Below are 13,073 nucleotides of genomic sequence, written 5' to 3'. Positions count from 1 at the left end.
GATTAAACCAGAAAAACACAGACCATGTCGGTTCCTGTGGAACCTGTAGTAATTTGGGTCCAGATTTTCACCAATATGGATAAACTGGTCAATCACCAGCAATCATAAACATCTAAAACTATTAAAATAAGCTCTGTGATTAATCTTTCTCATATAAGAAAACATAAAAAGTTTGATATCTGGAGATCCTTTCATGATAGTGTTTTACAACCTATTTTTTCTTGCCTATAAATTCTGGGATCGCTCCTCTAAACCTATATATATATAAAAAAAAAAAAATCTTTTATATCTGTTCGATTATTCGTGGAGAGTAGGACACAGCAGAGAGCAAAAGCAGGAAGAAAAAGCAATAACAAAAGGACGGGAGATAAAGGAATGATAACAGTATTAGACGTGTGCCCGCTGGAAGAACTAAGGAATCAGAAAACATGAACATATCGGCTGATGAGGTTACCAGAAAAACAAAAAGCAGCTAATATCGCCCTAAAATATCTTTAATCTCAACCTGCAAGTTAAGATTCATGTTTGATCCAGAATGTTGTTTTCATTTACACCACTACATAAAACACTTCAGACCAAGAACAAATACAAAAAGCCTTTTAATTACATGTAAAAACATACATGTAAAACGTCACCAACCTCTCAAAAAAGAGAGGTAGCAACAAACGCACACATGCTGTGTTCCACAGCTTCAAGACGCAAATTATATGTTGCTCTCAACAGCTACGAAAAATGATCACAATGTCCCGGACTCTCTGTTTTTATGCTTCACAGCAAGTTTCAGCACTAGTGACATTTCTTTAAAACACTACAGGCTATTTTCAGATTGGTTACCATTAAACTTGTGTTTGTAAAATCAAATGTATGTAAAACCCACATACCAGACCGGTTTAATATCTTGGCTGTAAGGTTAGATTAAAAATCTGTACCAAACGCTGATATAAAAGTTTGCAAATAAGAAAAATTAAAGCTTCAATCTCAAACCGAAACACTGCAAAGTAATCACATATGTAAAATCAGACACATTTTTGATATGGGTAGAGATCTTTTCTTTAAACAGAGTTGGCTAAAATTCAAAACTATATATAATAATAGACAAAACTTTTACATTTTCAAAACAAAACATTTTTTAAAAAGCAAGTTGTGATCATATTCTCAAGATATGTAATTTAGTTAAATGTCCTAAAAATGAGGAACACTGTTTCTTAAGAAAATACCAACATATGGTACTTTCACCTCTTTTCTGACGGGACAAAGAAAGCCTCAAGGTCTAAAAAGCTGTAAATCTCTAAAATATATGTCCATGTTTCTTCAGGATGACGCCTCAGTTTTCCAAATCATCACCATGTTCTTATCAGTCAGGCCGACCAGGTAGTGAAGCTCAGGGTCCATCGCCACGCTGTTGATGGAGGGGCCCTCCATTCGGCCCAGGCCTTTTCTCATCGGAGCTGGCCAATCTAACACCTAGGAAAAAAGGCAACACATCACAATATCTTAAATTAAATGTAACTTTTTAGCAAGTTTCTTACTTTTTGAGAAAGGAAAGACATTGGATGCAATATTAATTTACTTTTTGTATTCTTATATAAGTAAAAGGTCAAGTAAAAGGGCGGAGTTTGTGTGTTAAACTATCAGTTTTGCACAAGAACCCCCCTTCATGCTTCAGATGTGTGTTTTAGGAAACTGCAACAGATGCTTGCAGTGAGGGTATTGTTTACATCCTGCTTGTTTACAGAGTAAGTTCTTCCACCATCTGGCTCCATTTCAGTCCGGCCGCCATTCTCTCAGATTTCAGCAAATATCTTTCCTGGGGTATCATTAGCTAAGCACCGGATGACATCTCTCAGAAGGATGTTTCTCCTATTGTACCCTATACATGCAGAAAGGGCAGAGAGAGAAGAGCAAAAGGAATAAAGACCTCAGTGGGTGGAATGGGTCTCCCGGTCTGTAAGCTGTTTTTCTGGAGGTTGGTGACGTGATAAGTCCATATCTGGCCCTTGTGATCGCCACATGCTATGTAGTTCCGTCCTGAAGACAACAGACACAGGAAGTTAGCAGTTTGTTATATCAAACAGTCAGCAGGTAGCCCCAAAGTTTCAAGCTCCAGTCCTTAATGACCGACGACCAACAAGTTCTGGATGAACACATCTGTAAAACAGGGCACAAGGTTCTGCAGATTCCTTCTAATGACTTAACTTTGCAATTCACCCTAACGAAGGAAGGAAGGAAGGAAGGAAGGAAGGAAGGAAGGAAGGAAGGAAGGAAGGAAGGAAGGAAAGAAGGAAGGAAGACAGAGAGAAGGAATGAATGAAGGAAGGACAGAAATAAGGAAGGAAGGACAGATGAAAGACAGAGAGAAGGAAGGAAGGAAGGAATGAAGGAAGGACAGAAATAAGGAAGGAAGGAAGGAAGGAAGGAAGGAAGGACAGATGAAAGACAGAGAGAAGGAAGGAAGGAAGGAAGGAAGGAAGGAAGGAAGGAAGGAAGGAAGGAAGGAAGGAAGGAAGGAAGGAAGGAAGGACAGAAATAAGGAAGGAAGGAAGGAAGGAAACCAGGAAGCAAGGAAGGAAGGACAGATGAAAGACAGAGAGAAGGAAGGAAGGAAGGAAGGAAGGAAGGAAGCAAGGAAGGAAGGACAGCTGAAAGACAGAGAGAAGGAAGGAAGGAAGGAAGGAAGGAAGGAAGGAAGGAAGGAAGGAAGGAAGGAAGGAAGGAAGGAAGGAAGGAAGGAAGGAAGGAAGGAAGGAAGGAAGGAAGGAAGGAAGGAAGCCTTTTTTTCTTCAATCAGATTCCAGGTTTTTCCAGACTCAGCAGGATCCCTGATTTACCTGGGCAGGTATTTAGAGCCAGGTAGGGAATGCCAGTGTTGGCCCACTGCAGCTCAGCCAGAACCACAGCACACACAGAGCCGTTCTTCTTGTCCGGCCGCTGAGACCTGGTCCTGCTCCAGCTCCAAAGGTAAATGGATCCGTGGGTGTGGCTCTTAGAGGCTACCATAGAGACCCACGCAGGCAGAAAAAGAAAAACCAGGAGAAGAGTTAGAAGTTTGATTCAAAACAAAGAAGGGATATCTGTGTGTAAATGGCTTTCATTTGATCTCTTTTTTTAAATAAAACAAGATAAACTTTAAGAACTATACTTATTAAAGCCACTTTATCCCATCTCCCTTTATGCACTGCAAATATAATATAGAAATAAGTAAAAAACGTATTAAATGAAGAGTATTTACCCTTAATTTAAGTAGGTAAATAAGATGATTTGCAGATGGAATAAACATTTTTACTCTGAAAGTAAGATAATTAGATATTATATACTTGAAATAAGACAATGTCATTGTTTTTTCTTATTCTAAATGAAAATTGTCTCATTCCATTGGTAAAGTGTCTCACTTTCCTCCTTAATTAAAGAAAAAATTCACATATTCTAAGAAAAAATTACATTTAAATACATTTTTTTAACAGAGTTGTCTAAAATATTGGAAAATAGACATGCGAGTAATAAGCATTAAATGCTTTAATGACAGAAACAGTTACACCGCCACCATGTGGTCTTTAAGAAATATTACATGATTCAGATGTCCCAAGCAGGTTGGAAAACACCGACAAATTTCACAAGTAGCTGTTCTAAATGCTAGACAGTAGGAACCCGACTTACCCACAACATCATCAGAAAGAAAACTCAAACCATCGATAGTGTGATAGTCGTGTTGTTTGCCCTCCTTTTTATAAATGGGAAAAGTTATTTCCATTTCCTTCGACCTGATAAGGAAGAAACAACAGTAATCAGCAAAAGCCGCTCTTTGTGGAATTTTGTTTTGTGTTTTCTACGGGAGAATTATCCTGCCATAATGCAAGAGCACATCATTTCAATTTGAGAAAAGAATTTCATCTTCTTGCACTCAAAACTTATAATGCTCACACTCAAAACATGCGCTCTCTCTCAAATATTTTCTCTTCTCTCTCAAATCTTTGTTTCTTCTCTCAGATTTAATGCTTCTTGCACGGATATTTTCTCCTCTCGCTCGCCTCCTTCTCTTCGCGCACTTCTGCTCGAGTCTCAGTTACGCTCGCAAACCCGTAGGCTCTGCTTGCGGATTTTTTTGCTCTCTCTCAGATTGCAGGTGGATCGTCGCCTAGCAACCTTTCCAGCCAATAGAACTACAGCCTCAGAAAGGGTGCGCTTGTTTAACCCTACTGAGTGTGCCTGTGCTACTACGCCACTTATAAGAGCGTCAGCTGAAACTGCTATTTACAGTAGTTTTGTGGCTCGATTCAGCAAAGTTCAGTACCTTTGGATAACCCAAGAAATTCTGATAGGGATGCACGATATTGGGATTTTGGCCGATATCCGATATGCCGATATTTTAAAACTCATGTAGCCGATAACCGATATCGATACCGATGTTAAAGCTGGACAAAAATAAATAGTCATTGAAATTAGCAGTTTTGTTATCCATTTCTGACACTTTGAAAAGTAATAAACTCAAATATATTTTCATTTGCTGATATCAAATTGATTTTTAAAAACGCGGTATCGATCTATTTTACTTTCAAAATCTCGTGAAATTTCATCATTCTGTTACAAACTCTCGTGATATTTTGCAAATTCTTGTGAGATTTTGTTAGTAAAATAGATCGATACTGCGTCAATATATCAACATATAAAAATATGGCAACATTTTGTGAATTTTTGGGGGATTTCGTAGCATAACGATGACATATAGCAATATTTCATTAGTAAAAGAGATTGATATGGTGTTTTTAAATGGCAATATATCAGCATATGAAGATATTGGGATATTTTAATGTATCAATATTTTTTCCCTCGTCTTTAGAAGTTTTTAAGTCTTTAAAAAGAAGTTTTTGAGGAAGAAGAAGAAGTAGTATTTTATTTTTTTTTTTAGACTTTAGAAACTCAGAAGCTGACCAAATATCGGGTTATATTCAGTTTTAAGGCCGATACCGATAGGGGGCCGATTATATCGTGCATCCCTAAATTCTGAAGTAAGTAATTTTAAACAATTAGTGGTTTGTTATGTACAAAAGCAAAGAACCGACATATTAAATTATTATCTTGAAATACTTTGTTTATTATAATGAAGTATAATTTTGGAGAAGTAGAAACAAGTATTGATTTCAAAGTAGCACAGGCACACTCAGTAGGATTAAACAAGCGCACCCTTTCTGAGGCTGTCGTTCTATTGGCTGGAAAGGTTGCTAGGCGACGATCCAACTGCAATCTGAGAGAGCAAAAAAAATCCGCAAGCAGAGCCTACGGGTTTGCGAGCGTATCTGAGACCCGAGCAGAGCGCGGTTTGTGCGCGAAGAGAAGGAGGCGAGCGAGAGGAGAAAATATCTGTGCAAGAAGCATTAAATCTGAGAGAAGAAACAAAGATTTGAGAGAGAAGAGAAAATATTTGAGAGAGAGCGCATGTTTTAAGTGTGAGCATTATAAGTTTTGAGTGCAAGAAGATGAAATTCTTTTCTCAAATTGAAATGATGTGCTCTTGCATTATGGCAGGATAATTCTCCCATAGTTTTCTGATCAGACCTAAAATCTGCAGAATGCCCTCACCTCTTTGTGGTGCTGTTTCCACCCAGTTGTGTTTTGTAGCAGTACAAGCCGTCTTCACAAGCCGTCAGCAGGTGTGTGTCGGGGGAAGAAGGGGGCAGGCAGATGTGCAGAGGCGTAGCGGAGAGCTCCAAGATCAGCAGCTGACTGTGGGGGACAATAGTTCAATTTCACTATGTTTGCCAATTTTTTAAATAATGCTCCTTCAGCTGTTTTGAAATTGCCTCAGATTAAAACTGCAAACCACTGCAAATAATTGCAAGACTGTCAAGACTAACAAACACAGTTACATGGACAGCGAAGAGGGAAGGAAATGATCAAATCAATCTGAAAAATGTGTCATCCATTTGTTCTCAACCTCCTTTTTAACGGGAAAACCTGGTTTAGCTGCAGGTCTAACTGAAAGTTTTCTAGGAGTTCGTCTTTCTCAGCTTTCTCAGTTAACACCAGCGGCGGCTGGCCAATAGAGGGCGCTAGGACCCAATGACCCTGATTAAGACATAAAAATATATATATTTACTTATAATTAAATTGTAAATGTATAATATTTCAAAGTATATTAATATCAATTTTTTAGATCTGCAAAATAAATATTTAATCTTCAATGACTAGTACACTGGGAAAACGATCTAGAAATAGGTAAACATTTCTTTAATTAAATGTATTTACCCTTAATCTGAGTAGGTAAATTAGATAGTTTGCCAGTGGAATGAGTATTTTTACTCTTAAAATAAGATAATTAGAAAATATGCATTTGAAATAAGACAATTCAATTGTTTTTTTTCTTATTTTAAGTGTAAATTGTCTTGTTCCACTGGCAAAATGTAACTTTTACCTCCTCAATCCAAGAACAAATTCACTTATTTTAAGAAAAAAAGACTTATCTAGATTTTTTTTTTCCAGTGTTAAGCGTCATTGCATTTTTCGTGGGATTGGTGACGTGTTTCCGCCTTAGGGCGCAAAAGTCTTTACTCATTGACTCTGGTTAGAAGTTGCACATGCGCGGCAGCTCCTCTGCAATACTAGCCTCGTGAGACCATCCTGATCTCGCGAACTTTCAAGGTTTCACCCGCAGATCCGTCTGGAGACTCTCCGTTGAAGAAAATTTGGAGCCGTTCACCAAACGAACGTCCAATCAGCGTTGGCTTTGAGGCGGGTTGAGGTGTGACGCAACAAGAAGCGCGACAGTTCAGTCTAAAGAACATGGCGGCTTCAGCCGATGAAACTAGCGTTAGCGTGAGCAAGTTTTATCGGAATTACAGAGTATTTGTTCACTGAAAGAAGAGCAAAACACTGCTCTGGAGGCTTTTCTCAGAGGAAAAGATGTTTTTGCTCTTCTCCCGACTGGTTTCGGCAAGAGTTTGATCTATCAATTGGCTTGTGCCTGGCTTGTGGTTGTGTTTTCGTCGTCGCTCTGTTATTAGGTCATATGCTTCTTTGATCTGATTGGTTTATTTGGCCCGTCTATCACCAGCATAGGCGGAGCAAATCCAGCAAATCCATCTGGCGGAGTCAGGTTAACATTTTAGTGCTTCTTTAAATATTTCAGAGTTCTCACTGATTGGCTATTTAATAGCCAATCAGTGAGAACTAATTAGGCAAACAGCTTGCCATAGTTTTCTCCCATGGCTGAATGGCTGTTGGAGTCCCTGTTGAGTCGCTCTTTGTCTGGTACCGTGCTCATGGACCTTACTGCCTAGGTGGACCTTAGCAGGAGCTTGGGACACAAGCCTCTCCACCACGACAAGGTGGCGACTCTCCGGAGAGGAACATTCACTCACACACTCACACCAGATATTTGAGGGGAAAAGCAGCCAATACCTGCCAGTCTTTCTGCTAGGCTACAATGCTATCAGCACTGTTCCACCATGCTGCCCTTTGAAACATTTGGGATGTTTCTAATTTACAGCCTGATGACTCTTCATCACATGAAAAACCCAAACATCCATCCATCCATCCATCCATCCATCCATCCATCCATCCATCCATCCATCCATCCATCCATCCATCCATCCATCCATCCATCCATCCATCCATCCAAAACCCTTTTTTTTTTTTTTTTTTATGTATTTTTTTTTTTAACTGCTGGAACAGATATAAATCCTATAGAAGCAGCTTTTAGTCCTCCCGCTCCACTAATCTGGAATAAATGTAGTCACTGGGTAAGTAGAGAGGTAGGTGGCGGTCAGTGTTGTGCCTGAACGCGTTCATTGAACGAAAGTTCATGAACTCGTTCATATTTTGAGCGAACGTGAACTGAACGTACTGCATTACTGCCTGATGAACGTTATTGTGAACTCGTTCATTCTGGTGTCTGTGAACGGCACGCTCTCTCAGTTCAACTCCGTTCAATAGGTTGCCAGATTTCTATAGAGCCCTCCAGGCGAAACCTCGGCTAAATCACACCGTAAACAGGCCTTAATATGTAGCGGGAAAAACACCCAATCTGGCAACACCAGCTACCAGCGTCGTAGCCTACAGCCGCGTGCGTCATCAAAACAAAATGCATAGTGGGAGCCACAGCAGCATGGAGGCGACCGTGGAGGCGAAAAAGCAGCAGTATGATCACTTAAAACAGTTTTATGACCAGGTGGTCGGTGAGGATGATGGCAACAATCTTACATTTCTCTGCAAACTTTGCCCGTCGGCTTTCAGTAAAAAAATCTGCACTTAAATCTGCCTGGTATAATTTTCCAGGATTCCAGTATTCCTTTTTCGTATGTACTGAAATGGGATTTCAAATGGAAAAATAATAATAATAAAAAAAATAAATAAACATTTGCACCTTAAAGACTACTTTCCTGTTTTTCTTTTAATAATTCCTCATAAAAAAGACCATTCAAGCAGCACATTCTTCCTGATGTTTTGTAGAATATACTGTAGGGGTGAAAGCTGCAGCTGCTACTAGTGTGAAGTGAATGGACAGCAACAAAGCGTTAAAGCAACAATGGGGAAATGCTGTCCCCTCAATGCTAATGTAAACCCTGGTTGGATAAGGATTCAAAACTGGATATGAAGATGAAATCTGACGCACAGTTTCAGAGTTACAACTGATAAAATAATTGCTGTCTGTGGTTCTACAGTAAGCTATGGTGTAATTGAGCAATATATGAAAAAAAAAAAGAACTATGAACTAGTTCATTTTTTGGAACTGTGAACTTAGTTCAAAAAATTGAATTATGAACTATGAACTGAACTAGTTCATTTTAAAATGTGTGAACTGAACTTTGAACTAGTTCACGTAGAAAGAGAACTTTCCCAACACTGGTGGCGGTAGAGCGTTAACTTAATTTCAGTCTGAATGGACGTTTCTACGTTGCTCCATTCCATCTCCTTTCTTGCACTCTGCAGAATCTGTTAGTTCAATCTCTAACGTTCTGCTCTCTTTGCTTTTTCTCATAGTAGCTTCATCTGGTCTGTTCCTGTTTAGCTGTGACTCCATCCTGGAGAGAAATATCAGCTGTGCTGCTGCCATCAACACCTTTGTTTCTAGATGTTGGAGCTCGATCTGTTTTCCAGTGTAGTCCTGTGTCTCTGACTGTGACTAACTGGATGTGCTCTCTTCATCCTCTGACATGGGAGCTGGCTCAGAGCTCGTCTGCCTGGCTGTGTGTTTCCTGGACGGTGCCGCCTTTTACAGCTGCTTTTTCAATGTCTGCTTCTGTCTCCTTGAACCCCAGTCGGCCTCAGCAGATGGCCGCTCACACTGAGCCTGGTTCTACTGAAGGTTTCTTCCTGTTAAAAGGGAGTTTTTCCTCTCCACTGTCGCTACAAGCATGCTTAGTGTGAGGGATTGCATATTGCATATTTCAATTGCGGATTGAAATATCAGCTGCGCTGCTGCCATCAACACCTTTGTTTCTAGATGTTGGAGATCGGCCTGTTTTCCAGTGTAGTCCTGTTTCTCTGACTGTGACTAACTGGATGTGCTCTCTTCATCCTCTGACATGGGAGCTGGCTCGGAGATTGTGAGGGATTGCTGAAGAGTCAATGAGTCGATGCAATCAGCTGGTTTTCCTTATATAGAAAACTTTGAATCAATCTGACTGGATGATCTGGTTGAATTGTTTCTATAAAAAGACCTGAGACGTCATGGTGTGACGTTTTGACTGAGCGATTTAAACAGCATCTTTTTAAATAATCTTTCTGATCTTTTATACAATCATCTTATTTTGATGATTCACTTTTATTCTCTTTAATTTTCTGTTGTCTCTTTGGCGCTACAGTCTTTCTTTTTCTTTCTGTTTTCCTCATGTTCAGCTCTTTGAATTGTCTGCCACTGAAATCTTCTGCATAGATCAACCTGCCTCGCTTAGAGTCTGTAGCTGAAGCTCTAATAGGGAGACGTCTTCTGGTTGTTTCTGCTTTGGTGCCTGAGGCGGATATGATGCTGATGGATCTACTGGCAATATCCCAACAGATGGACTGGAATCCACTGGAATTCAAACAGGGTTTGGCTGTTGGAGTCTTTTTAAGGGGCTTCCAGTGAGAAGGTCTGGTTCTTATGGTGACCAGGAAGCACGTCTCTGGGCACAATCATTCACGCACCAATACACTGAAGAGGCCAATTAACCAGATAGGTGGGGGAAACCGGAGCACCCGGGGAAAACCCACGCAGACATGAGGAGAACCACTTCTCCACCATGCTGCCCTTTTTTTTTTTTTTTTTTTTGGGATGTTTGGATTAAAACATTTCCAAGGCCAATTCTGTCAGTATGGTGGTTCAGGATGTTTAGAGCTGATGGTGTCCAGTTCAGTCCCAGTTTAATTGAACCCTGATAAAGTCTCTCTGCGTCACTAAAAGGTTCTAGGCCCTTTCTTCTGAGGTGGACTTGTTTCTCTTGAATTGTTCTGGTTTCCTCAAACCCAGAGAGTGGCGAAACCTTTTCCAGGGGCTCTTTTTCCTTTTCTCTGGGACTTCCTCCTCGGTGAGTTGAAGGATGGAATCCTGACTGATTTCCTCGTTAATGGATGTTTGTTTGAGGGCTGAGATCTCTTGCTGCAGTTCATCCCTTTCAGCTCTAAGTTGGTTGATCAGATCAAGGTCCTCTGCTGATTTCTTTACAGACGTATCTGCCTCATCATTGAGGAGCGTCTCTAAACGTTCTAGCTTTCTTTTCAGGTGAAGAACCTCCCTTTCCTTCTCAGAGACGATTTCCTGGTGGGAAACTCTTTCTTCTTCCAACTCTCTCTGCTTCAGAGTCTCTGTTGCTTTGAATTCTTCTTGCAGGCCTGAGATTTTCTGAGCCATTTCCTGTCGGAGAGCCTCGTTCTCTGCTGCTAGGCCGTTGATGACCTGAAGGTTGGACGCCAATGTCTGTGAATGGGCTTCTCTTTCTTCATCCAGCTCTTGTTTTAGTGTTTCTGTCTGTTCTCTCAGGGTCAGATTGTCCTGTTGGTACTTCCTGATAGCTTCCTGCTGTGAAGCCCTAATCCGGTCCACCTCCTCCTGGAAACCAGCTGCTGGGTCTTCAGGCGTTTGTTCGAGGGATTCTAACATCTTGTCCATGGTTTCAAACATGCTCTTATTCAGGACCTCCATTTCGGTCATTTTGTTGGAGGTTCTCTGGTTGTTTGCGTTCAGCTGCTGTTTTAAACTATCAAGCTCTATTTTCAGCAGGCTAACCTCCACCTCATACTTCCTTATGACCTCTTTGTCAGAAAGCGTGACTTCTTGCAGCTGTCTCTGCAGACGTGTCTCCGTCTCCTCTGCGCTTTGTTCAAGTCTCGCCATTTTTTCAGCCATTTCTTGCCGGAGAGCTTTGTTCTTGGCTGTGAGGTTGTTAAACATCTGGATGTTGGTCATGGACGTCTTTGAATGACGTTCCATCTCCTCCATCAGTTCCTGCTTCAGCGTTTCTGCCCGTTGTTTCAGAGTAGCTGTATCTTTTTCATACTTCTCAGTCATTTCCCTGTGTGAAGCCTTTACGGTTTCCAGCTCTCTCTGCAAATTGGCCAGCATGTTTTCAGTTTTTAGCTCCAGGGATTCATGGACCTTCGCTTCCTTGGCCTGGAACTCATTCTCTGCTTTCTTTGAGTTGTTTTCTCCTTCTCTAGTTAACTCCTGCTCTAATTTCTCCGCTTGCTGCCTCAACATAAGAATCTCCGTCTCGTTCTTAGAGATGGTTTCCTGACTGGAGGTCTTAAGCTGCTCCAGTTCGTTCTGCAGAGTTTTGTTCTGGTCTCTCAAAGTGCTTATAAGCGTTCGTCCATGCTCTACTTTCAGCTCCCATGCTGCGGTTTGATTCTTCTGATTCTGCAGCTGGTTCTTTGTATCTTGTAGTTCTTTTGCCAAATAGTTCACCTTACGCTGCTCTTCTTTCACTGCTTTTCTTTCCACATCCAAAAGATGTAAGAGTCGGTTCGTCTCCGCGTCAAAGTAATGACCAGGCGGAGGATTTCTGCCTTGAACCCAGGCACCCTGGTTGTACTGGTTTCTCCGTCCACTTTCCTGGACATACTGCCCCCTCGGCTGGAATCTTCTTGTCTGGTTTGACATTTTTACTCAAATACGATTGGAGGAAAATAATTCACTGAAAACGATCAATGTTTGCTAGAAACTCACTGTATGTGTTGTGTGCTCTGTGGGTCCAGGGAACTGTGGTTGGAATAATGTGTGGAATGGGAGAAATCAGAATGTCTGGGGGAGGTCTTAGAATTAGAATGACATCATAGAATCAGTTTGAACATAAACAATGAATATTACAGTTTACTTTTGTTTATGTTCAAAATTAGACTAGAATCTATTTGGTGTTTCAATTGCAAAGCAAGGAGCATAGAACGCCATTGTGTCTTTCTATGCTCCTATTGTGGCAAACACACAATATAGGTATCAAAACGTCTGGCTCCGTCTAGGCAAGGGTGTGATTACTTATATAAGCAATTGGAGTTATCTATGTTGTTTGATTAAAATAAACGTTGAAGAAAAACACGGGACAACTGGCGTACGTTTCTGTCGAACTGTATTGAATAACTGCCGTTCTCATACAATGCTCTGCCTTACATACCAAGGGAGTAAGGTTCCCCCTAGTGGTCACATTTGGTATAACACATGGCAGGTTTTATCACATAAACACTGGTTAACACCACAATCTATATTTATATTTGAGCCTTTGCTGTGTGGGCATACATTAACCTACAAACACAGTTTAAACTGCCATTTGTAGATAAATCCTTCGACTTTCAAAAACTGAAAACGGTATATTGATAACTGTTACGGTTTTTCTAAAATCAGCCTTTAAGCACCACAAAGGTTGAGGGAAAATCAGACACCATCCATCCATCCATCTATAGATATCTATCTATCTATCTATAGATATCTATCTATCTATAGATATCTATCCCGACTGGTTTCGGCAAGAGTAGCCTGGCTTGTGGTTGTGTTTTTGTCGTCGCTCTGTCAGTACGTCATATGCTTCGTTGATCTGATTGGTTTATTTTGCCCGTCTATCACCAACATAGGCCAATCAGCTAACCAGTATTTTCGCCCCTTCCCAAAATTA

At 40.7% G+C, this 13,073-nt stretch overlaps 2 protein-coding genes across 2 annotated transcripts in view; both read right to left on the bottom strand.

The window, feature by feature from the left end:
• Positions 1-586: 586 nt before the first annotated feature.
• lrwd1 (leucine-rich repeats and WD repeat domain containing 1) overlaps positions 587-13,073 on the bottom strand; it is a 33,068-nt gene continuing 20,581 nt past the window's right edge. The window contains exons 12-16 of the mRNA XM_038290350.1: positions 5,575-5,718; positions 3,655-3,758; positions 2,829-2,990; positions 1,919-2,028; positions 587-1,464 (exon numbers count right to left, since the gene is read on the bottom strand). Coding sequence (XP_038146278.1) covers positions 1,312-1,464; positions 1,919-2,028; positions 2,829-2,990; positions 3,655-3,758; positions 5,575-5,718 — 673 coding nt within the window. The 3' untranslated portion in view covers positions 587-1,311. The remainder of the gene's footprint in view (positions 1,465-1,918; positions 2,029-2,828; positions 2,991-3,654; positions 3,759-5,574; positions 5,719-13,073) is intronic.
• LOC119786796 (CAP-Gly domain-containing linker protein 1-like) lies at positions 9,632-12,105 on the bottom strand. Its single transcript, XM_038290351.1, has one exon. The coding sequence runs from the start codon at positions 12,068-12,070 to the stop codon at positions 10,379-10,381; it is 1,692 nt and encodes a 563-aa protein (XP_038146279.1). The 5' UTR covers positions 12,071-12,105; the 3' UTR covers positions 9,632-10,378.

This window comes from Cyprinodon tularosa, unplaced genomic scaffold, assembly GCF_016077235.1.
Source record: "Cyprinodon tularosa strain WSP-4 unplaced genomic scaffold, ASM1607723v1 ctg28, whole genome shotgun sequence".
In the NCBI taxonomy this organism is placed as follows: Eukaryota; Metazoa; Chordata; class Actinopteri; order Cyprinodontiformes; family Cyprinodontidae; genus Cyprinodon; species Cyprinodon tularosa.
This window is presented reverse-complemented; position numbering and strand designations above follow the sequence as displayed.

Excerpts from the sequence above, each read along its gene's own strand:
- LOC119786796 (XM_038290351.1), bottom strand. The coding sequence starts at position 12,070 with ATGTCAAACCAGACAAGAAGATTCCAGCCGAGGGGGCAGTATGTCCAG.